At 42.7% G+C, this 25,994-nt stretch overlaps 2 protein-coding genes across 2 annotated transcripts in view; both read left to right on the top strand.

Annotated features, from left to right (window-relative positions):
- The window catches only part of LOC126557840 (tachykinin-like peptides receptor 86C), a 57,536-nt gene extending 50,596 nt beyond the window's left edge, over window positions 1-6,940 (top strand). Inside the window, exons 7-9 of the mRNA XM_050213743.1 lie at window positions 4,044-4,240; window positions 4,341-4,474; window positions 6,609-6,940. Coding sequence (XP_050069700.1) covers window positions 4,044-4,240; window positions 4,341-4,474; window positions 6,609-6,850 — 573 coding nt within the window. The 3' untranslated portion in view covers window positions 6,851-6,940. The remainder of the gene's footprint in view (window positions 1-4,043; window positions 4,241-4,340; window positions 4,475-6,608) is intronic.
- Window positions 6,941-14,768: 7,828 nt separating this feature from the next.
- The window catches only part of LOC126567112 (synaptic vesicle glycoprotein 2B-like), a 167,565-nt gene continuing 156,339 nt past the window's right edge, over window positions 14,769-25,994 (top strand). Inside the window, exons 1-11 of the mRNA XM_050223345.1 lie at window positions 14,769-14,847; window positions 15,824-16,066; window positions 16,187-16,349; window positions 17,482-17,663; window positions 21,366-21,547; window positions 21,665-21,867; window positions 21,968-22,238; window positions 22,520-22,631; window positions 25,181-25,340; window positions 25,520-25,647; window positions 25,744-25,807. Of these exons, the coding sequence (XP_050079302.1) occupies window positions 14,769-14,847; window positions 15,824-16,066; window positions 16,187-16,349; window positions 17,482-17,663; window positions 21,366-21,547; window positions 21,665-21,867; window positions 21,968-22,238; window positions 22,520-22,631; window positions 25,181-25,340; window positions 25,520-25,647; window positions 25,744-25,799 (1,779 nt within the window). The 3' untranslated portion in view covers window positions 25,800-25,807. The remainder of the gene's footprint in view (window positions 14,848-15,823; window positions 16,067-16,186; window positions 16,350-17,481; window positions 17,664-21,365; window positions 21,548-21,664; window positions 21,868-21,967; window positions 22,239-22,519; window positions 22,632-25,180; window positions 25,341-25,519; window positions 25,648-25,743; window positions 25,808-25,994) is intronic.

Genomic DNA, 25,994 nt, shown 5'->3' with positions numbered 1-25,994 from the left:
CACCTTGCCAAGTGCGTCCAGCATACACAATGGCCGGTACGAGGAGCTTTCCCCGGGAGGTTTGCCAGGCTTTGGTAGTAGCATCAGGCGCTGCCTCTTCCACGGCATAGGAAACACACCGCGGTCCAGACAGTCCTGGTACACACGGCAGAAAACTGCCGGATTCTTCCTGCTCGCTGCCTTAACGGCCGCTCTAGAGTCGAGCGGTCAGTCTCCGGCGGCACACGGCTGCCGCGGAGCCGAGACATGACCACTCGATAACCCGCACCAAACTCATTCTCTTCAGCCTGTTCGATGAGGTACTGGAACTGCGCTCGCTTACTGGCACGGACGGCCACACAGGCAAGGACATTGAAGTGACAGTGAAAAAACAGGCAAATTGATCAAAAGGGGTGCTTCGGAAGGGACCTTTTTGATAGGCTATGCCCACATCACGAGCACTTGCGTGCCACAAGCGGAGTTTGTGGAACTCTAAAGAGATTTATGTTCGATCCCCCCTCCAATGTCTTTGAACATTTGTTTAGCATCTCAGGAGATCGTGTGTTCATTCGAATTATGTCTAGGTTTAGATCTAATCGTTTCTCATTAGACGTGCATCTCCAGCGTACAGTACAAGTTGACTCCAAATTCTGAGGCTGCAGCCTCGAATAGATCATCTTTTACGGTCTTTTGTCGAGTACGTTGCTACTCAATCCGCATTGCAATGTTAAGAATGATCTTTAATTTATGAAATGTTTAAATTGCGAGCGAATGAATGACTATTGTGAAGCCTTATTCTTGCTCTCTCTAAATGTTTGTCTGTTTTGTACGTGTTGTATCTCGTTTGTATGAGTGATGAAGGAATGTATGAATGGATGAATGGAAGAAAATATGAATGCGTACGATGTGCGAAGGGTCCTGTGAAGCACAAATCAAACGCTGTCCCTTGTTTAGCGTGAAATAACAAAGAGGCCGCACCTAAAGTCCCATGCTGCGATTCATCGGATTTGGATTTGAGCCCCTCACAATTGACAAGATGTTTCTCATGGACTACATAATGATCAACAACGGAAAATCTAACGAACACCTATGATAATGTTTTTTTTTTTTCTGTCAAAGGACAAGTGGATCCTCTCTATATATAAACGTTGTTTTGTACCATATTGTCGTCTGGATACGAAACCATGCTGGTTCAAGCTAATATGATTCCGAGCAAAGGCTCTTAGGGGCCATAGTTGAACAGCTCGAACACTATGGCACAAAATCTGGGAGAGGCAATGCTCTTTTTGTGGATAGGAGTTAGCCATGAAGTTTTCCAGATGCTAGGAAACATTCCACAATGGAATGGTTAACGGAGGATCTTCAGTGGCAATGGAGCTAGCGAAGGTGTCTCCCCACGATAAAAACCCTTCCTATGAACAGGAATTTTCTTAAGGATGATGGAACACCACATAACGAAGCATCGGAGCTCTCCCGATAAAACGTACCCTTTTACGGTTCGAAGAAGGAAATGTCTTCCAACTAAAGTAAATGGTGTGTTATTTATAAATAAGTTGTAATCAATACAGGCTGGCCGTTCTATCAGAACATCATAAAATATTCGTTTGTTCGACGGCTCTCTTGTATAGTTATCGAAACAGACTTACCGCTGTTCACGGTTTACCAACACTTACAGGACTGCATCTAGAAAATTTGCCACTTAGCAACTTTCGCAGCGAAAGTCTTCTTTCATGAAAAGTACATTCCGACAGTGACCGAGTTCCTGAGGGTGGAGTTCTAATTGTTTCGAATGAAATATTGCTGCCCAAGTATTTTTATGAAAATTCTTTAAATAAGTTTTTCATACTTTTTCATTAAAAAAAAACAAGCACACAAATTCATGTTCAGTCCTTCTTTATATTTTGTACAGCCTTCTCGTATAACTCACTTATTTGCTAAAACTAAAACGTAAAAACTAAAAACACAATAACAAAAAAAGGAAATGCAGGAAAACCCATAACTTTCTTTCCATTTGACGCTTTTGTCTTGCGCGTATTTCAGTGTCAGAGTGCACTCTTGAACAACTCGCAAAGGATGACAAAATTGCCACCTTGCAATTAATATTGCATCCGGTCCGATCGAAACATAACAGCACAAACACCGAACGTTGTACGTACGTTATGACATTTTGTTCGAAAAAAAAAGTGTCTCGCAACAACTCTGTCATGTTGTTTACTTCCAGTTGCTCCTCGTATCAGAAACGAAGTTCGTTTCGAACTTTATGTCTGTAGGTTTCGGTAGCGTCTTACCAACCTACCGGCGACAGGTACAATGGTACGATCTCTATTTTACTGTGCTTTCGCATTTCGCGTTGGCAAGAAAAACTTACAAGCGTCACAATTGCTGACACTTGCAGGGAAGTAATAATTTCGAGTAGCTCGACTACTGTACCATTTTATGGCCTTTACCCGCAAGATAATCATATCATATGATCTAACAGACTCTCTGGCACGACTAACTTTCGCTCGCTTCGCTCAGTATGCGAAAGGGAAAACATGTTACCAAAATTAGTTTCCCCTCGGGTACGGAAGTCTCAGTACCATCTTGTTGGCAGTTTGTTTAGCACCTACCATAAACCTGAGATAATGCTGATGTTCGTATCGGAATCTATATCACACAGAAGTGATAAAGCGAGAAAAAGTGCATAACACTATTTTACGACACAACGACGGATGATGAAATCAGGGGTTAATTTTTTGGCTGTTACTCAAAAAGTGAACGAGGAAAAATAGTTCAAAAAATTCACGTAGATGAATTATATGTTTCCATGTAACACATAAAATTACCAAAAATTATGAGAATATTATTATATATTTTATTGTTGTTAATTCACGCAATGTAAGTCCCTTTGATGCCTTTTGCAGTTTTAAAATCCTGCTGTCCATAAACTTTTCAATTGTGAGTGTAAAATTTATAATTTAAAATGCAAAACAGAAACAAAATGCGTACAGCATACATAAACGTGCACCTTCCTATATAGGTCAAATCTTGTACCAGTTTTTCGGCGGAAGGATGCGCCCTCAACCACTTAAAGCTTCGTGCTAATAGGTTTCGTATGAAAATTACCTGTCTTTGTGTTTCTTTCATTTTTAACCATGTCATGTGCATTTGACATTTTGGAGCGTCAAGTCTTGGAGGTCCACTTATCGTAACAGTCCTCCATTAAACTCGTTTCCCAAGTCCTTTCAATCTAAAATGTAACACCATGTAGCTACGGAAAACGTAGATTTTAATACATTTGCTTTGCTCTTGGTTTGCTGTCCCTATTACACGATGTTTTCTACGATCCGCGCCACTAGAAGTACGGACGCAAAGGAACCAAAATCCTAGGGTTATGGTAACGGAAGGAGTGTGCCATTTTTTCTAGCTACACCTATCTTCCCGCACTGATGTTGGAAGTTGCAAAATTTGCATTCTTTAACGTTTTATTTGTCCTGGAGCCTGGACTGAAAGCTAAAAAGCAAATGGAGGGGTGGAATATGATGAAATTTTCGCCCCAGGCGCGGTGGCGGCTTCTATCATTTTTCCCTTTTTTTTTTTGGAAGCAGTAAATAAAAGAAAAAACATTTTCTCTGCTTTCCTTCTTATCCGTAGCTTATCCGGGATTCGTTTCCTGGAGCTGCTTAGCATGCAAACAGCAACGGCCGTTGGGGCCATAACGGCAGCTTCCAGTGTTAAAAATATTATTTGTGTCCACGGTCAAGCGTGTCCGCCACATTCCCAGAAGTGGTTTAAAAAATGGGCAAGAAAAAATCCTGGAAATAGCACTTTCTTCCAAAAATGTCGATAGAAAACAAACTGTTGGAAGTATTTTCAAAAATTGTCAATCAAAAATATAAGCGCTACACATTGAACCCTGATCGATACATGTATATGTAACATTTATTTCCCGTTGGAGCAATAGGGTTCAACTTGTTTGGACAGCCCACAAATCGTTGAATATTGTTGAACAGCACCCTACACTTCTATGAACATCCGACCAAAACGTTTGCTTATTTTATTTTCCTTTTCCAATTTTAACACAGGTTGTGCGAATGTTTATAATTGTGGTAACGATATTTGCTATCTGCTGGTTGCCGTATCATCTGTTTTTCGTGTACGCGTACCACAACAACCAGATGACGTCGTCGAGCTACGTACAGCAGCTTTATCTGGGCTTCTACTGGCTCGCCATGTCAAACGCAATGGTTAACCCCATCATCTACTACTGGATGAATGGCCGGTAGGTAGGGCAGTACGGGTGCTCCGGATGCAACCTGTCCCGGGCAAAAATGCTCTAACCATTCTTTACTATCTCATTTTCCTACTCTCTTCCGTTCCAGCTTCCGGGTGTATTTCCAGGAAATTATATGCTTCTGCTGCCTGCAGTTCATCAACTCGCGTATGCGGGACGGCGTGCCCCAGGGTGTGCTGTTAAACAAAAATTCCAACTCCGAGCTGGGCCGGTACCGGTCGTGTAAGTAATTCACGCTAAGCTGGAGGCTTATTTAAGCGCCGAGAACCTGTTTTGGGTTCGGGAAACTGGTATAAAAAAACCCCCCTGTACAATTCAATCAAGTTTTCACCCGCTGTAAATCTCCACAAATCGTCCAGAATCCAGGCAAAATCAAGAACCAAAAATAACACCTCCCAAGGGTACGTTACGGTGTAAGGGAGCCAAAATCGTCCACCCGATAGCTGGTTAGAATATTGAACAGAGCTAGGCTTGTGATAGAGTACGAGTGTTTTGTATAAAGCACCTCACTGCTAACTTGTCTTTTTAGTACTAAAACGATAGTTATGAGGGTTGCCTTCACCAGCTTGGAACGGTGAAATATGACCCGAGAACGGTTTAACCATTACAGAAGCAGAAGAAAGTTTTGACCCGACCACTTGTACGGGGAAAATTTATGAAAGGACACCAGCCAACAAACTGGACCCAGTCATATTTTTACCCATATCATCCGCCGGCAGAATACCCCTTACGGTCGGACATGCTATCTGTCGATTGTACGAGTACCTGCACGTACTACGTGTGTCACCGACAGTATATTTGGTTTTGGTTGATGAATTTTACATGTGCTTTCGCTCGTGTAAGACATTTTTCAAACGAGCATAAGCTAAACCTCCGAGGGGTTTGCTGAAAACTGTTCCTCCATCACCTGGCCAAAGTGTTTTGGTTGGTTCGATATCGCAAGAAGACCATTTACCCCTGCATGTCTTTATTTATTTTTTATTTTGCCTTCCCCGAACTTGTGCCACGCTCGATAAACAACCTTCCCCTTATAGAATCCATCCCGGGACAGTGTATTTAACCTACGCATACACACAGTCACATCTCAATCAACCTATCAACCAACTTTTGGTGTCGATAAGTCCTGCATTCTCCCGAAATCTATGATATAATTGGGTTTTCATTCCTGCCTTTCCTGCACTAGCTTTCGCCTCACAAGAACCAAACCTTCCGGGAACGGCGTTACACAACGCTACCCGGAAAACGCACCCGTGTGCTGGCGAATCGTATTGGAAGCTTTTCCAGTTATTTCTCCTTTGCTATCTATTCCTACTTTTTTTATCTGGTGGAAATCAATGGAGAAAAACGGCTGGCTGGTTGGAAGTTGCCTAGAAGCAGAAAGAAAGTAAACAACAATAACTATCGCTTTGAGAACCTGCAATTGCTTGTCATGTACGATTATTCATGAAGGTGCTGAAGTGGGATTGATGAATGTTTAATCGCTAACGGGTGTACACAACTCATCGACTCAACTTTATTAGCCTGCTTTCGTTATTTTTGTGAGTTTCTTGGCCCGGTCAGGGTGTGATAAAAAATGACAAAATATTTCAAAAGAATATTTAATTAAATACTCAAACAAAAACATCGTTTTATTTTCAGGGTTAGTGAATGCTTTACCGATTAATCAACAAAGATACATATTTAAGTTCATAAATCATTAAAAGGATCATTCATTGGTAAATAACCGATAAGCACTTAACAAACTGGAGCGAAACCGTTTGCCCTTGACAATTTTTGGGTGGTTTCAGCTTTCCTTTCTTGTTGATGGGTAGCATTGACCTAAACTTTGTTTTCTTGTTCTTCACTTCCTCAAACTCCAGAATCCGGTCCCGCTAATCGATATTTGTCAAAAATTTAGGTCTCAACTTTACATCATTAATCAAGTTGGTTGTTAGGAAAGGAAAACCTTAAAGATCCGTTCAGGGCTCGGTGAAATACTTAAAAAGGCATGGCCTTTGGTAAACCTACACGTCCATTCACGGCCGTAAATTAAGTCCTTGGAGTGAGCTATCTTTAAAAAAAAAAATATAAACCAACGACCATTTACTATGAATAGGGCACAATTTTGCCTTCTATCTTTGAATTATGGAAGGCCCTATAAAAGAAAGGATTCTGTGAAAAAAGAAAATACCTTTTCTTTCGCCTATTCCGGCACAGAAAATCGATTTGTGAAGAATAATAGAAGATTTCAATAACTCAACAATTTAATTTGGGTTATAATATTAAACGCTTTACTGAAACCCAGCACGTTAACTCAATATGTACCACGCATGTAGTAAATTTGTTTCCCTTTCCGTTCCCGTTTCATGACGCCCAGATCGACAACGGTCCGTTTCGGTACGATGGCGGCCACCGAGCACGGAAGAGTATAGGATGCGAACAGGCCTTCCCCGTCCGGCTCATCTGAGCGTGAACGTGCTAGAAAGTGCGGTCAACGGTGGTGGTGACAAGCAGCCGGTTGCCGACATTGCCGAACTGCAGACCATCAACTTCCTGCACCTGAACCACAACTCGAACGAGCTGCAGCACAGCTCCTCCAACAGTCACGAATTCTCCTGACATCCGCAGTACGATTAAGCCCACGATCACCGGCAAACGACCGTCGCTTCGGTTCCATCGCGACGAACCATTCGAGAGACGAGATTTTGCCAGTGAAAAAGATGACGAATGGCCGGTTGGTGGTCACACACGTACGCACACACACACACAAGCGCACAAACCGATCTGTTGCTGCCAGTACGAGTGTAAGTTGACATACGACCATCAGTTTGGAGGTGTTCAGCCGGGAATAATTTCTCGTTCGAACTACTGACCATCCGTTTTGATGGTGACCGTTTTGATTGATCCAATATATTCGTTCTCAATTCTGTCTGCTTTTTTTTTTTTTTTTTTTTTTTGTTAACCATCATCAACCATGACCAATTTTCATTTCCGCATCGGAGGAGAAGAAGAAGAAAAAAACAATATACGATCTACCGTCACAGAACATCGACACTCAACAAAAACCGATGAGTCGATGAAGACTTTTCGATCCGATTACAATTTTCCACCCGAACCAATGCCTATGTGGGTTTTCCCCGGACACTCACACACAAACACACACATACACACATATGTATTACGTTTAACAACGTTAGAGTCCTTTAGTAGCTAGGTGATACCGAACCAGTGATTGTGTCGGGCTTCAATCGAGAGATGATTGGAACTGACCGCTAGTTCGATGAGGGATAAATGGAAATTTCTTGTCGTTTGATCGTTCCTTTTTTAAACGAGCTAATAGCATGCAAGGTTTTGGCTCCATGTATCAGTCAATTACAAACTATCATAGCAGAACGTATTTATCGGTTGAATTGGACCATATTAAAGCAAATTATCTAACAGGAAATGGGATTTAAAAAAAGGAATCATTCAAATAAAAGACATATAAATTTTTAAAAAAACTGAACAAAAACTTGTCACATTGCCCTTAATCAAAAGATAAAAATGATTGGCTTTTTTTTCATGTAATGTTCACGATTTTTGAAATTTTAAAAATTTACACAAAGCAGGAATAACAAAGTATATCATAATAAAATTATTTGTATCATTAACTTATGACAATTATGTGGTTTAGTTCGAATCATCCATTACATGGTGATCTTGTTTAAAATAAGTAACAAAATAATAACACTTTCCAAAAAATAGTTCCTTTCATGAAACATTCAAAATAACCTGAAGAACCCATTTAGGCAGACATTCGTATAATAAAAAACATTCTTTTCATACACACGCCCATACACAAACGATAAATCTGGTTGAAAACTTATAAGCATCTATTCCAGCTACAATTAGTACTTCAAACCTTCTCAAAAAGACACCTTCAAACAGCTCAAAGAACTTCGCTCTTCGTGATTGCTTCGCTTTTGTGGACGAGGGGCAACCTTTCTCCGAAAAAGAACACCCTTACCTAATCCCTGACATGTTTGCAATCATGTAGCGCTAGTATAATCACCTGCAACCGTTTTGTTTGCTCTTATTTTGTTTTTACAATCCCCAGGGGCTTATTCCAGAAACCGATGCAGCCGAATAGAAGAGAAACTGGATGGTACTGATGAAACATTCACTTGGTTTGCTTATTTCGGCGTACACAGTCAATGAACGGTCGTTGATGATAAGCTTTCCGATTGGGGAACACTTAGAGGTTGTGGTGCGGTGAAGTGGTATTTCTAAAGAAGGATTTTAAATTAGTTGAAAATAAGTTTAAACCGGCGGTACAGCATAGAGAAGAAATATTCGGGTGGCTGGACAGGTGTTGTTAGTGCTGCTAGTAATGCTCTTAGTGGATAAAACGCAACAAAAAAAAACAAAAGAAAAACCTATCAAGTGAGACGATTATTGAACAAAGTTTATTTATAGCCTAGATCATGTTGATCGCTCGTGTTCTTGCGAATTTTATTGGAAGGTGAACCATTACCATTACTTTAATGCGATGTATGGTGGTGATGTAGTTGATAAAGAACTATCCTTCTTCTAGAGAGATATCCATATTGTACAAGTAGAGCTCGGGCAGAAGCTAGTTGTAGTAGCTAGTATGGCCGTGTAACGATGGAATAAACGAAAATCAAGTGATGGTACAAACATGGGCGCACGGTTCTCTTGGGCCGGTCCCATAGAACAGGATTGTGTTGGGTTTATTGGCCCCACTGGCCTATGTGTATGACGAAAGTAAGCAGAAAGCGCGGACAGACAGGTGGATAAGAAGTGGATAGAATTTGTTGAGCCAGTTAGAATTTAGAAGGCGATAAAGGGAATCCGTACAAAGAGAGAACGCAAAACCGAATTAGAAGAATTTGTGACAAATGTTAGGTTAAAAACGGTTTGAAGCTCACATAGACGAAAAAAAAAACAACAAAAAAAAACAACAATACAACAAAGCATAGTGAATTGATGAACTGAAAACTGTTGTTCTTTTTTTTTATATGCCATCCGAAACTCAAGTATGAATTACAACAAGGCTTTTGAATTTTTATTTTTCTCTTCCAGTAATAAAGACATTTGTACTGATTGCAACGTAGGTTCGTTCAACTTACCCCCAATTATATGAGTATTTTTAAAACGAAACAACTTTTTTATGCTTGAATGAAATTTATCCTGAGAATTTCCAAGAATCCTGAGCACCCTTTCACAAATGCCAATAGTTCTCTCCCGATTGATTTGCAAGACTACACAAAACAGGACAACAGCTGCTACCGTTCGCTGAAAAGGGGACAGCATATACATAAACCTCTGCATAATTTATGTGAAGCAAACGTTCGACTAACCTGCTTCTGGAGCTGAATGGAGTTCGATTTTCTCTTCGTTTGATGTTGTGGTTGCTTTACCGTTGTCGAATCTTGTTCTGCTTAAAGACGCTTAAGGGACTGATTGATTTAACGTTCGATTGCTAGTTGTAATTTAGTGGTTGTCCTGTAACCGTGCACAGTGGGTGTCATTCAGTTGTCTACCAAGCATATTTGAAATGGTGAATGTGATTGCCATCCTGAAGATTTGTGAATGCTCATTCAATCATGTTTACCCTGTTTGTTGGCATATGATTTCAGAGACAAGTTTTGATAAATCAAAATTTTCCTGGAAGCAGCTACTCTACTATACTATCAATTGTATTGAAATGGTATTCACTTCGATGACCACAATTTGGCTGAATGATCTCCAAATTCCTTCGAATTTCTCTATAAATGTTGTGCTAACTTATTCATTCAGTATACACTTCCCTGGAGCACCTTGCATCCGATAGAATATGCATAAAGTACTGGGCGCCTCCATCGAAGCGAATGTTTTGTTTGCTGTTTGCCTGTCTGTATCACGCTTTGGCGAGTAGATTATATAATTATCAAATATATTTCAAAAACCAATTCTACATTCCATCATCCCGGTACAGCAATTTTCAAATAAACAACGTTTCCAACAAAGCGTTTGATTATGTCAACTTTGTTGACAATTGTCATTGCCTAATTACACGGTAGTAGCCTATTACGGCGTTGAATGGATCCTCATTCACGTGACAATATTTTCATGTGTCTGGATTGAACCTACCGTTAAATTGTCTGCCCTATTCTGCCTCATTCGTCCATAAATGCTCTGTAGGTAGAGCCCACCATTAAGGAACACAATTTCCGTGTCCGGGATGGTCAAGCGAAATCGTATAATTCCCAAGATAACTTTGCCAAAATGGTAACACCCCGACCAGAACCCGGTTTTAGGGTTCTACACCTCAACCACACGTTAATCTAATCATCGCCGATCATCACCCTGTGCGTCAGCAGAGTGGACTATCGCAAATTTCCTCATCACAATCAACTCCATTAAAAGCTTTCGTTGATACCACACCGTCCATGAATTTGTTTACATCATCTCATCAACGAAGCAAAAAAAACACACACTCACACACACACCGTTCAGTTTTGCCGTAACTGAACTGGACCATTCTGAAAGAAAATGCTAACCGCATCAAATTCAGTATCGAAACCCTACTATTGAACTTCGCTCCTATTCGTGGAGAAACTCGTTCAGGTCGGTAAACCGAAATTTCCTTTGGCAAAAAAAAAAGAATGTCGATCTTCTCTCTACCCTTACAAGGATGCAAAACTCATCTCGTTCGTCAACGCGAGGGATTTCGGCCGATGTGGGTCTTCCGAAAGGAGAAAAACGGGAGTCAATGAACGTCAACGAGCAAGGCAGAGCCAGCTTTTTTTTTTTTTTGGTTTCGCTCCAAGATAGAATATGCAAATTATATTGTACCGTGTCATACGCGCCAGATAAAGTTTTGCCTCCCATCCCACAAAAAAAGGCTAAATGTCCTGAGCGTGTGGCGATCATCTCCGGACCAGTGGTAAGTGGGCTAGTTCCAGATAACAATCAACATCACGCTATTCGTCCGATACCGACGGGACGCAGGCCAGCGTATATGTGTGTGTGTGACTGTTGGCTTGCCATCGGTACGTTCTACCTGGTTTGGAAGGTTTCATTCTATACTGTACACTGCGGAGTACGGGTTTATTCATACCCGTTTCCCATCACACTCGGGACGGTCCAGTTGTTTGGTTAGTGATAATCGAAAAGACATCATGTCACTACCGGTCGGCAACAGAGTACCCGCGTCCATCAGAACACACGCCTGGGGCTATTCAGTGCGAACTTTGGGGGACGCTTAACGAAGGTACACGAGCAAACATATTACTGGCTGTGCACATGATTCCGAAAGAAAACGCATAACAATGACTCTTCGGTACATACCCGGCGACGATGTGTGCAATGTTGTTATACCTTTCTCGACGACAGCAACACCAGCAACAACACACAAAAAAAGGTGACTAACAATTATTGAAACACACCAGCGGCGTTAGAAAAGCCGCTTCGGTTCTGATTAAAATTCTTATCAATCGGTTTGGGACGGTTGGCTGGCTAGCTGACCGAGCTAGTAAATCAGTTCGTGCTGATTCGGATAGAAAGTTTCCGGCTCAGCAAAAACTGGGCTCGCCCTATTAATTCCGACATGCTCAGCTTTTCTGCCGAACGTAAAGATGCTGGCAGACAGACATGATGAGCTTATCATGTTTCGCTTTTATGATGGGACTTTCTTTTTCCTCTCCGTACACAGAACTCGTCCCTAACTTGCGTAATAATAATGCTTGAGGCTGTGTATAACATCTATGTCATTATCTAAGCTTCTGTATTGTGACTCATAATGCTACGTTACGCAAATGTTAGTACACGAACTGAAACACCGAGCTGCCGTGCCGTACGGATGATGGTGCAATCGATTGTAGACCGGGCATACGAAACACGATTAATCATCTTCTTCGTACACGATACACAATTTGATCTATGAAAAATCGTTTATAATAGCTAGTGCAGTGGATGCTAGGGAATCCTGCAGTATAATTTAACAGTTGTTGCATCCCATCAAGTGCAACAATGTTTAAGACCATTCACTGTAAGCTCCCAAGACTGTAGAAACACCGGACCCACTGGGCATACATTCTTCGTTCAATCGGGCTTGGGTAAAATCAACTATTTCCAACCACCGCTTTTGCTATATCTGCCCACTTAACCAATGTTTTGCTTGCGCTCGTTGCTGCATAGCAAAAATATGTCACAACAGACCAGCGGACCAGAATGCAGATACGTGCTGACAGAGACAATCAAATTGGAGTGCTTCTATTCGAGATTGGATGATGCAGCAGGGGGGACATTGTTGTGCAAAACTATTTTCTTGGCATGCTGCCAAGCACCACCATCGAATAATCTTGCTACAAAGTGAACCACTTGACAGAGCTGCACCTGGCCAGATCCTCACCTCACGGGCTGGGTAAACGGCTAACGAGAGAATTTCGTATCACAACAGTCGCACACACACATTAGCCCAAAGTCTAAGCAAAAGGCAAAACGAAAAGAAAAGGTCAATCATATATGGCCACGAGCAAGCGACCAAAAACAAGACGAATGGCTGTGCAGTGTACCTCTTGGGGCGAATTATGACAAGTTTTCATCACTGGGAGGGAGTGAGTAAATCCGGTTCATCCATCCGTGATGCGTCCGTTCGTGGGATGAATAATGCAATGGCTTTGTAGTGGCGTAGAGGAGTTTCTGGCCGCACAGTAGAAATCACACACTCTTAAGCTATTGTGATTCCTTTAAACAGCTTATACCGATGAACTTGCGGTTCAGCGACGTTACCTTCAATTCGTCTTCAAGATTGTGTGCTTCAGCGCTCGGTGGATAAAGAACGGAACATTTTTTCGTATTTCATATCTTTCAAAAAATACCATGAGTAGTAGTATGTGCAAAATATTTGTAACACGAAGCCTGAAAATCCATCATTCATACTGGTTTTTATTTGCTTAAACGTGGAGGCACCGGTGTCTCCACGTTTGGCGCCAATGCTTGGCGGGCGAAAACGTTTACAATGCAAAAACAAAAAAAATAAACAGACACTTTTATTTATTTACATTGTACTCAATTAAAACCTTAAAAATAGGATCACAATTAATTATATGATGAAAATAAATTATTGCTAGCCGGCTAAATAGTCAACCCTTGCGATAGACATCCTGCAGGTTCTTTATGGGAATACAAGATAATTATTCATCTCTATAAAGTAAGCTAAAACATCTTTCAAATTACATTTCAACAATACATTTTGTCGAACAAAACAACAGTAAAATCAGTAAATATCACATTTTATTGAAAATAGTTTCATTACCATCCGTTTACGTTGGCTCTTCTTATCAGTCAGCCATAAATCGCGTAGTAGCTTCTTAATCGTTTTGCAAATAAAAACAGTTATAGAAAATATAAAACTTTCTTTGCACACCCTTTGACTCTGCTCTCCCGTAGATGGATGGACGTACGTAAAGATGGGAGTCCGGATGTGATTAGATAGTAAATCTTACCGTGTCATCGCCGCTGCCACTACAGTCACACGAATGATCATGAAACATTGGTGTGATCTTAACTTCATAAATATTACATATAATATTCTAGAAGTGTATAGCTTTCGTTTGGACAAGAAGAATAAAAAGCTCAGCCTAGTATAATTGCAGATTGATTGCCAGTAAAACACGAACTAGAATCTAAAACAGTTTAAAAATAACACACAGTACACATTCAACTTTATCTTCAACTTATCTTACATTCTGATAAGAGTTATGCTATTTTTAGCTTACTTTTAACTTTCCCATTTTAACAAACGAAGGAAACTCTTTTATTCTCAAAGAAATAAGCCAGATTCGGAACGGTGCTTGATCCTTAAGGACCCTCACGGTTAGCTCCATAGCAACTCACCTAACACCGATGACGGATGACGCACCGGAATTTTGTAAACACCTGGCGCGATGGTGAAATCTCACGCTTTCATCAGTATTTTTCCGTCGAGCACAGGCTGAAAGTGGTGGTGACATCGAAATCTTGGCCTCGTTTATTGTATCGCCACGCACCGGCGGGGCAGAGTGCGAGCTAGAGGCAAATGTTTGTTTGTTGCTCGGCGGAACCATCCGGTAGGCACATGTTTCGGGAACCGTCCAGCACGCCGACCGGACCAAATCGCTTCGCCCAATCGTTATCACCACCAACAGCCTGCTAACGACCAAAGCGTCAGGTTGGGATAAAAATACCAACCCCTAACGTTGGCAAAACATTGCTGCACCGTGACCGTGTGGGATTAGCTGTAGATAACGGGCATACTTCGTTAGGGCAAGCAAGTGAGTGGCACAATTGGCGCAGCATCTACCCAGCTTCCAGTAATCATCCGGAAAGTGTTGCACGCACACGGTGTAGCAGCCGGTGAACGATGAGCAATTCATTTGTGTCGGCGATATCGCCTTCATCCACAAGCAGCAAGACGCACTAGAGTACTACGGTGCGTGCGGGGAAATCAGTTTGAAATTGCGCTTCAGTGTCAATCGAAACGGAACGAATCAGCACATCAACACATCAAACGATGGAACCACCGAAGGATAAGCAGCCGAAAGTGATGGAAATCAATATTCCGCCCGATGGTGTGGCTGGTGGGGATGGAGGTAAGTGTTACGGTGACAGTTTCGTTTTGCCGATCTCTCATGATCGTACCAGCAGTGAGTGGCATATTGTTACGAGTTTAAAGTTAATGGTGCCGACAGGACGAACATAATCGTTAAATTAAAGTGTCAGTGTGGTTGCTGCGAGGCTAATGCTTCCGTTTTCCGATTGTGCGAGTAACAGCTGTACGGGCCGGAGGATACTGATGGTTCATCGACCCTTGCCTAATTCTAATTAGCCACGCCCAGATGATAGCTTTAGGCACTCCGGTAGCAATAGACAATCAGCTGCATAATTGAAGTAGCTTGCGAATGATCCTCTTGCATACCATCAACAGGGCAAAACAGACCTGCAAAGTGTATAACTTTGGGTTGTCTGCATGATTGCGAAGAAATTCGATCAAGTTGTCTTTAATTTACACAATTTGCAATTCATTTTACAAAGCCTCCAAACTGCACAACCGCACGCTTGGGCGATTTCAACACCAAATTAGACTAGCATCCTACAGCAGATGAGGATCATTTTTTATTAATAATTATATCATGCATAGTATACTTTACCTCGGTGCTTATATTAAATGAAGTTCAACAATGATTAATGTTAGACGCTATTCCTATGTTAGTTACCCTTTGTGCTCCCAATGGTAGCAATGGTAAGCATTAGCTAGTGCGAGTACAGCGAACCATGCCCCAAGTTTTGACGTCAAAAATCTAACCAGCATGCTGATATTGTAAAAGTTTCTGGCGTCTAGCTGCTAGTTCGTAGCCATTCTGTACCAAGATCAAGCTCAGCAAACCTGCAAACCATTCCCACCTAGCCCAACCGAGCCATGGTAAATTAATTTCCGTCCATCGTGCGTTCAAAACAGACTCGACCACCGGGACCGGGTTCACAGCTGAGCACGAGCAAAGAAACTGTGGCGATGCCATGGTTAATAAACAGTTTATTATTAAAAGCTTCACTCGCCTGCTCTACTAGGAGCCACTTCTCACTCTCTTTTCTCCACTGGTGCAACAGTGCATGCACCGGCCGACTTCGAGACGGCCATTGCCGCCACTGGTTACGGTCGTTTCAACTACCTGCTGCTGCTGGTGGCGATGCCGTGCTGCATGACGACGGTATTCGAGACGACCACTATGTCCTACGTGCTGCCGAGCGCCGAGTGTGACCTGAACCTTTCCCTCGCTGACAAGGGCATGCTGAATGCCATCACCTACACTGGTAAGCATGGCCAACCCCTTCGGATGCAAGTAACAAGCAGCTCCAATTTGTAGTGCCGACTAAATCCGACTTCCGACAACGAACTGATTGTTTCACTCGCTCCCTGCTTACATTTTCCAGGAATGATAACATCTGCCTTCCTCTGGGGCTTCCTGTCCGACACGTACGGTCGGAAACGGTTGCTGGTGGTGGGCTTTCTTCTGGACAGCACCTTCAACGTCCTGTGCGCCCTCAGCCAGAACATGGTGGCCATAATGGTTTTCAAATTTATGGGTGGCTTTGTGTAAGTAGCTTTCTCTTTCGGGTAAGGAATTTTATCGTTCACCGCTGACCAATTGGGAACCAACGTGTGAAATGGGGTGCTACTGACCAACCTGGGTACAATTGGTTGAGATTATCTGTGTGGTATGGAAATTACTAACTGCTAACGTGCTAACTCCCAACTGAAAGCACACGGACAAGCTCACATTGCTGTTGGCTATGCTCACTCTTTTAACAAATCAATGAACGATTCTAGAAGCAATTAAATAAGGCTAGAGCTGTTGTGTGATGCAATCACTTCCGGACGCCTAGGGTACAACCGGAAAGGGAGATCAATAAAAAAGATTGGCTATTTGCAGAGTGTACAATGAGGGCGAAATGATGCCCGAGGTAAGCTCGTTCGCAACGAGCGTAATCGATCTATTAAAAAGTGTAAAAGTGTGAAAAGCAGTAAATAAGAACTCTCAGTACGCAGCGCTGCGGAAGTCGTGAAACTGAAAACACTGCCCCATTTCCTACTGTACCAACAAAATAACAACAAAAAACCTCATCTTGAACTCCTGATTTTCGGTTGTTGACAGGAAGTGAAAAAAAAAATCTAGCTTGACTGAGTTGAGCGCTTGAATTTTTACGCTTCTCTCTTTACGGCACCAGAAATAAACTAACTAAATTCGTTTCACTTACATTACGAAGAAAGTCAATCGATTTAGACGTTTGATGAGTGTCGCTTTCCCCATTCTTTCTCTCCCCCATTTGCCACTCTTCCTTTCGTCGAGATGTGTTTGGATTGTGGCAAAGTTTTTCACGACCATCGTGCCCGTGATTAAATGTCATCGCTGGCAAAAGGTAAGAAAATCTGCCACGATTCTATCGTACTCAAACCCTTATCGGATACGATTCGAGAGTGGTTGCGAAGAATGCTTGCGAATGGCAAGAATAAATGCTAGCAAAAGTAAACGTAATTTATCTCTTTGCACTAAAGCTCGACTACTTCCGGGGGAGGGATCGTGTGCGTCAGATTCCGTTCAGCAGATAGCGCCACTTGCGGATGTGGGCCACGTGCAGCGAATGTGTGCCGTTTGCATTTTCATCCACGCAAAGTTAACACTCCTCTTGCTTCTTATCGGTATTATCGTTTCCCCTGCCCAAAACAGCATCTGTGGACCGTTTGCCGTGCTGATGGCGTACTTGTCCGAGTTTCACAGCCTGCAGCATCGATCCCGCGTGATGATAGTGCTGGGAGTGTTTTACAGTGCTGCCAACATGCTGCTCCCCGCCCTGGCCTGGCTTATCATCCCACAGTCCTGGAACCTGGTTCTCGGTGACGGTGTGCTCGGTAAGTAGCTTTAGCCTACCAACGTCATGATGTGACCATCATTACCATCTTCCAGCTGTCCGTCAGTATTTGCCAGCACTGTTTGACCGGTCAAGACCGGGGATTAGTTTAGAGCTGATGGGGAGAAAACCCCGTTCAGTGCATGTGGTTGTGTGTGGAATTGAGTGAGTGAGTGATTACCCAGTCTGCTTTCATCCGGATTATCGGAGAGACTTTTGCTATTCTAGACAATGGTGTGCGATTGAAAATTCGTATTCTCGGTTCATGCAGTCCGTCTAAAAGCTACCAAAAATGGACAAATGTTTGTGAACCCGAGCCGAAGTCTTCTGGTAGCTGAAATGGGTCGATAATACTCTGCTAAGGGCTAACATTATGGAAATGTTAACAAGATGAGATTGCTGATATTTTAGCAACTAGAACGATGGGGGTTTTAAAGCTTTAATGTGCAATTTTATTGTGTCACATATTGTAAAAACAGTCGTGCAGTTTTTTTTCCTCAATATTCGCCCATGGAGGCGCCCAGTATCTCATCTGTTCTAGATATAGAGAAAGTGTATAAAGTTATAGTGAAATGTTTCCAATTGATTGTGGGATATTGCAAAATCTCATCCCACCAAATAAAGTAGTAATAATTAAATAAAAACTTTTCCAACTATTTTTTTTTTACAATCCCGTCCAAATGATTAATACGGCGTAATGATAAAAAACGAGCACTGTAATGGTAAAGAGAATCACATTTGCCATGTAATGGTAAAAAGATCCCACACCGTGTAAATTGTTGGCACCATTGGCACTGTGATATTTACAACACTCGCTTTTTCCTAGGAAAACACACTTTCTTTGTTTTGGATGAGCCACGGCGTTCAAATATCGTCTGTTTATTCACAACTACGTATCTGCGACTTCTAGCCCACGACTGCCTATTCCGGACTGACCATTCTGAGTGTTGTTCGCAATCGACTGACTGTCTATGAATGACCTCTTTTACGTGACTGACTGCTAGAACGATGGTTCTTTATTTTATACGGATGTTTTGGGGACAAATCGTTCCTTTAACAAACATTATTGAGGTTAATGGATGTGTGGGAAAATTCTTCTTGTATTTTGATCCATTTTTTTTACTTAATTTTTGTTGGCTGTAGGCGAAGGCGCATGTTTTGTTTAATGTTTCAGTGTGAGCCATTATGTACATGTAATTCAGTTTGTTCCTTGAACCTGTTGACATTGTGCATAATTATTTGCAATGCTTGTGGAAACTGAATTTGCTTGGTTGAGTTTGAAGGAATTTTCCTTGATGTCTTGGCGCATTCTTGAAATTTGGTGCTCGTGGGAGCTACATGTGATCAGATCTGTTTTTGTTTGTTTTCTTGTTAGCTAAGAGTCACCTTGATCATCTATTCCACTGATTAACCCACTGTTCTAATTGGTATGCTTGCATTCAATGTTCTAATAAGTTGCATCGGAGCTGATTGCAAGTATTCCACAGTTTAATTTCTTTTCTTTTTTTCCTAACTGAATCAAAGATTACACTACATGATTGCAAGGTATTTGAAAAAAATTTTGAGTGTGATTCAAAAGCTCTATTCTATCGATCAAAGCCCTGTAATGGATCATTCGTTTAGAATACATAATGTCTAACAGCTCACATGTTACAGTCCAACTAAAAAAAAAAGCGTATAGAAAACAAAGTTACTCAGCGTATATTATTCACATAAAAATCAAAATCGCTTCACATTTGCCCCTCATTTGCTCGAGTACAATATTACAATTCATGCTGTGCAACCTAACCTTACCACTCAAAACTTTGCCAGCACATTCCCCGAGCAACACACTCCATAAACAGCGAAATTCAGTTCACTCTTCCCTCACGCTTTCAACAATTATTGTTGGCACTTTAAAAAGATCCCATTATAACGTAATACTACTCGCTCCGGGCCATTAAACCAGGAGTTTCACAACTCGAAACGAGCACGTATCAAACACTTCGTAGAAATGAAACACTGTTGCTCAATAATAGGAACCGAACGATCCCCCAACGAAAGAAGCTTTATTGCCTTGGCTCAAGTAAACAGGCAATCGCTTAAGAACGGATGCTTCCTCCGTTCTTGCTAAGTTTCGAACTTCAGCTTCAGCGCAACCTACAGTCACCTGCTCGGAAGGCGAATTAAATTACCGGGGTGAATACCAAATAAAAAGCCAAAAAACCGGCAGAGGGACGGACATAATAATGGAAATAAAAGCTAAAAACTGCCGTGTCTTTTATCAGGTTGCAGGTTCCCTGGTTTCTACGACTGCTGCTGCTGCTAATGAAACGAGCTAAATATCCAATCAAGTGATTCGAGGAATACGTTACTTCGATTCGTGACGATCGGGAGCTTATGGTTCGATGGCACGAGTTCAAATGACTTCTCCAACCCCTGTCTATGACGTCTTTCGCCCTAAGAGAAATTGATTTTGTGAAACAGACAAAATGCCGCTGTTTCCGGTGTTTGTGTTTGGAGTGAACTGCTTATAAATCAATACACCTGCTATGTTGGTAAAAACGATCGCTTCAACTCGTTTCACCATAGCGCCTATGATCGTTCCGTAATCTCTTGCTGAGAACAAACTGAAGAAGCATTAGAAGAAACAAAGTTTGCTACATCAAGTATCAGGTTACCTGCATTCAAGACATTTTAGTGCAAAAGAAAATAGCGTGCTTCAAAGTAGAAATTATTTACTAATTTGTTTATCTCCAAAAATAGCACTCCTATCACATCTGCCCAAAACATGCACCGTAAGGCTAGGACAAGAAGAAGGAAAATTCTATCATTAACTCGAATCAACACTTTGCTTCCATTACCAAGCTGCTACTTGATTCCCTCGTTCTCAACCACTCCTTTACGGACCCAAACGTCTTGTCGCATGATGGAGGGATATGGATATCTCCAAACTTCCCGGAAGTGTCAATCGGACCGTCCTACGGCTAAGCGAATCTTTGTACTCTAATTAGTGCTGATTATCCTATCTACTTTCAATGTTTCTTTGAAATCAAAAGAAGCCTAACTGCGTCGCTGCCTCCGGACGGGAGCGAACGAATTCTAAGGTGCCGTGTCGTACTACAAACACTTTTCAACCGAACAGGCGCCTAAATGAAATCCTAGAACGTGGCACAAGTCGGGGCGAAGGGTTGCCGGGCCACGACGACTGAACCACTCCATTCGAGCGGCATTAGGATGTAAATTGAATTCTAATCAACTACGACACACTTAGCGCCTTGCTATTTAGCGCCCTGCCATGGTCCGCAAAACTGTCCGGAAGCGATGGGACCGCGCGCGCGTGTGAATATTTAATTTACCTGTGTTGCCGCTGTGGTGTGACGCGCAATTGAATTTCCCGCCGGGATGAGCCTATTGAGTTATGGTGCTGACGCCGGCACTGTGCTGGCTGCTATTGCAGTGTCAGGCGAGGACATGGGCATAAACGAGCCCATATTTGTCGCATTACATCGTCAGCATCTGATGGTTTCGCCTTGACATGCCGATTTAGGCTAATCAAAAGAGGCATTAGCCGGAGTGAGTCTCCAGTTGACAAATGACATTCATCGCTCAGTTTGCTGGGAACGACGCACAAACACACACACACACACACAGACACACCCACTCAAACTGTCTGCTACGAAGTAAATGGCACACGCTTCCCGTATCCCTTACCTTTCCACAGAGCTACATTCATGGCAGATTTTCCTGGCCGTAAGCTGTCTGCCGGGTGTACTGAGCGGTATCAGCGTGATGTTCCTTCCCGAAAGCCCCAAGTTTCTCATGTCCAAAGGGCAGAACGAGCGAGCGATGGCCATTTTCCGGCGCTTGTACGCTATCAACACCGGGAGCCGGCAAGAGTTTCCGGTGAGTAGGAGAATTCAAAATGAGCGATTTCACCCCCTCATTGTACCACCGCTTCCATACCATTGCTTGAGAGTGATCCGAACGTTTCCGTTCACCACCTTGCCTCTTGCGTTGTAGATCGTGGAGCTGGTGGATGAGCTGCGGCAAGCATCGAGCAGCGAACCGACGTCCGGTAAACTACCATCATCCGCCAAAACCACCCAGCCAGCGTCGAGCGGTGGTGTGGGTGAAGGGTTCCGCCAGCTAGCTGTAATGTTCCAGAAGCCACATCTGAAGAATGCCTGTCTGGTGTACGGTATTCAGTTCGGTATACTGCTCGGGTAAGTGGTCCGTTGGTTAGTTGGTTGGTTGGTTAGATGGGGTGTTTACTGCTTGTGTTCGGCTCGAACAGCTTACTACCCCGCTCGTATCTATTTCTAGGTTAAACACATTCCGACTCTGGGTCCCGCAACTGTTCACCATCATCGAGGAGTTTGAGCACGAGCAGCATCTACTTCTGGATGGTGCGATGGTACCATCGTACGGTTCCATGGCCGCTGGTCAGGCAACGCTCTGCGAAATGTTAGCCTATAAGGTCAACAAAACTGAGCAGTTACAACAACAATGGATGGAGTATGAGGTATCTAGAGCGCTTCACGGTCCCGATCCGGTCGCAATGGAGCCGCTGGACGACGTTCTCAAGTGCACCGCGGTACGTTAGCAAGGCGCTGATTGACAGGGCTTTTCATTCTTTATAATTATTTGTCTTTTCATTTTTCCACTACACTGTTGAATGATGCAGTTATTTATTGTGTCGGGATGGCAAATTGGCTATAGTAATTGTGTTGCCTTCAAACCGACCATAAAAGTGATATAATATCGAGGCACACAAAAAACTAACCCCCCTGTATCGCTATTTACTAACGCTCTTGATCTGCTTCTTGTCCTTTCATTCACGCATCATCTCGAACAACGCCGGAACGCTTCATGCAGACAACCGAGGGTCGAGTTTATCTGTACTCATTAATCATTGGATGTGTCGGCATCGGAGCGTACGCGGTTACGACCGTCATGATTAATTCCATCGGCAACCGGAACATACTCAGTAAGTGGCAACGTGAGGCATATAACGTTTACCAGACTGACTGGACATTTAGTGCGTTTCGATGTTTCGATGCCCGTGCTCAATTGGTGCCGGTGATGTGCGTTTTACCACTGGTGCCATTATCTGGTCCGATTTTACCATTTTTGGCAGGGCAGTTAACTCTTTCGTGCAGTCGTGTGTATTAGGCATTCAGCCAGTCTGGCACAGATAACCTACTGTCTTTGAATCTCAATCTGCACTTAACGCTCTTTTCTGTTGATGCAGCTTTTTTCGGTCTCCCTCCTTTTTCTTTCCCAACACAGCAGCAAAAGCTGAAGTAATCAAAAGAATGAAACGGATTTCACAAGAACATCTCATCAAGCCGTCGTACCGTTGAAGGCTGATGGATTAAAATCGATAAAAAAATATTTTCCATTTTTCCTTTTTTTCCATTTTTCCTTGCCAAATCTGCAGCTCCTCTTTGCCGACGGGCAATTGGCTATAAAACAGATACGAATACGGTTGCGAAAGGTGCAAAATATTTCAACCGTAACGAAAGCCGTCATCCCTGCTAGAGTTCATTTGCTTCATTTAGTACGATTTTTTATTATTTAATTTGCATTAATTAACGGACACCATTGTTGCCGTTATATTGTAACATTTAAAATGGAAAATGGAAAACAAACAATAACTGCGTGAAAATGAAAGAAGTGCATGAAAAGAAAAAACACCCAATTTATTGTTGCAGAAAACTGGACACCTATGGCGCACATTTGTTTTTGTTTAATTTGTACTGCTTTTATCGAGAACCTGCGAAGCGTCAAACAATTGTTTGTGTGAAAATTCGCCACCCCACCATCATATTCTGCACTGACCGTCCGATAGTGCTATATAGTGCTTTTTGGGAGTAATATTGATTGAATCTCTTTTTTATGTATTGTTATCTTTAAAGAAGCGATTAAGTACAAAGTTAGAAGGACCATGGGCTACATTTGAATTTGCTTTCAAGTTGAAAACATTTTCCTTTAGCCAAAATTTCCTCGTGCTGACGAATGCTGATATAAATAGTCATGGTGTGGTTTTATCAACAATAGAACCCACTGTACTGAAATGCTTTATTTTCTTCTTCTGTGGGTCCAACACATACATATGGATGTATTGTTGGTTCTACACCATCAACATCTTCTAGACAAAATGTGGCTTTTCTGGTGAAAATTTTGCTGTTTTGTATTTTTACCATGTTCAACGAATTCTTCGAAATTTCACGAAGCGACTAGTAAATGCGTATATTATGGTGGTTGTATCAGTACAAAGAGGGAAGAAAACAAACTCGCCGACAACAACACTAACCCGTCATACCCTGGTTCTGGCTTTGGGCGATGTTTGCCAAAACAGTTTCGACTGTGATTGATTCGACAAATCCTATGTTGCGTTACTTGTTTCTGTGAGAAGCTTTCCGACATTTATGTTTGTGTACAAAGTTTGCTTGCACTGCCAAAAAGAACTTTTTGGGAGTAATATTGATTGAATCTCTTTTTTATGTATTGTTATCTTTAAAGAAGCGATTAAGTACAAAGTTAGCCTTTGACTGGTATCCTAAAGATCTCATTTCAACAGTTACCTTTTTTTTTTGTTGTTGTTTGACTGCCCTATTAAGTTCCTTAAAGTGGTCATTCAAGTTCTGTCACTCCGCACCTCAGATGCTGATGGTGAAATTTCTTTGTTGCTCTTGCAACACTTGCCAATCGCTCCGTATTGCCTGTCGAACACCACACATCGTGTCAATCAACGCAAGAAAACTTTCTCCATGCCGACACCTTCACTAAAGAACCAGCACAATTGAGTAGAATTGCACGCTTCCTCACACACACACGCAACCGCACCAAGACGTTGCATGAAGTAAAGCAATTTTGCCGACACGTTCGAAGGTTTTCCTCACGAACGTTTTGACAAACCAAACCTCATCTCCCCCGTTCCTGGTTGTGGTAGGCCTTAGGTTAATTCAGTTCGCTTCACCAATCGAAGGGCGATAGGTTAACCATACCAACCGAAGCTCCAACCTCACGCTGCCCAGTTCCCGTGCCGTGCCGGTAAAACCCTTGCGGCAGTAGCTGCTTATAAATCACTTTACGGATTTTGGCACAAACCGAGGACCACGGGCGTTGATGATGGTGGTCGAAAGTTTATGTTCGCTTGAGAATCTTGCCACCTGCAATGATGCCGCCAACGTACGTGATGTCGCGAAGATGTCACCGTGCGAAAGTTTTCCCCATGCCGAGACCAGACGGAAATGGAGTATGATAAACAACAACCCCACAGCCCGCCACTTCCCTCCTTTAGGTTACCCGTTTACAGATTGTAGCACTGTTCGCATGGCTTCATTTGTCGCTTGGTTCCCGCGTTGGAAGTAGGTGAGACAAATCGAAATCGAAACACGAAAGCTCCGGGCAACGGCCGTATGATTTAGTGGAGCTATTAGCATCCATAACAAACACATTAACCAGGCCAAGGGGGTTGCTCAATCGTGTTCAGCTTCTCATTTTGGTCACTTTTTCTCTTTACTCCCTTAGCGTACGGATTGGTGCTGGCCGGGTCCTGTGGTACCGCTCTGTACTGGGCACGAAGCTCACTCGTAACGCTGATCCTATCGTCGTGCTACATCACCATCTGTAGCATAGCATCGACGGCGCTGGTAGGTGCCGTTGTCGCCATGTTTCCCACATCGATGAGGTCAGTATTTTGGCAGCATTAGGACAAAGGCAACCGGCCTCACGGCCATTTCCAATTTGAGCTTGCGGTCGATTGTTGATGGTTTTCTCTTTTTTCTTCCTATTTTGATCGCTTCTTGGCTCTTCCCTCATTGGCCTTTTTCATTTTCACTTCTGCCTGGCGATGGGTTCGGTACACAGAACAATGGTGGTCTCGCTAACGATGATGTTTGGCCGGACGGGTTCCATCATCGGCAACGTCGTGTTTCCCTATCTGATGGCTCTCGGGTGTTTGCCGCCGTTTGTCATGATCGGTGCGATTGTGATAGGTAAGTTATGAAACGGGGTACACACGGACGGTACGAAACCTGTCCCATTCAACCGCTAATGCACCATTCTTGATCATTCTATTGCTTTTGTGCCAGCTGTTGCCATGGTTTCGCGCCTGCTGCCCCGTACCGTAAAGAAACCGCTCCAATAATTAAACCCAACCCGGACAGCGAAAGCTTACGCTGGCGTAATTGCTCAATCAATATTAAACCAACGCCACGCGATCATCCGTGCCAACCGGGGAGGGCTAATTGGTACATTAACGCAAATCTCGCCACCATCCAAACTAGCGTTTAGCGTCATACACAATCGTAAGGCAGAATTATGGTAGCGAATAATTGAATCA

The sequence above is a fragment of the Anopheles maculipalpis genome, chromosome 2RL (assembly GCF_943734695.1).
Source record: "Anopheles maculipalpis chromosome 2RL, idAnoMacuDA_375_x, whole genome shotgun sequence".
NCBI classification, from domain to species: domain Eukaryota; kingdom Metazoa; phylum Arthropoda; class Insecta; order Diptera; family Culicidae; genus Anopheles; species Anopheles maculipalpis.
Note: the sequence above shows the minus strand (reverse complement) of the source record. Positions and strands in the feature narration are given on the sequence as shown.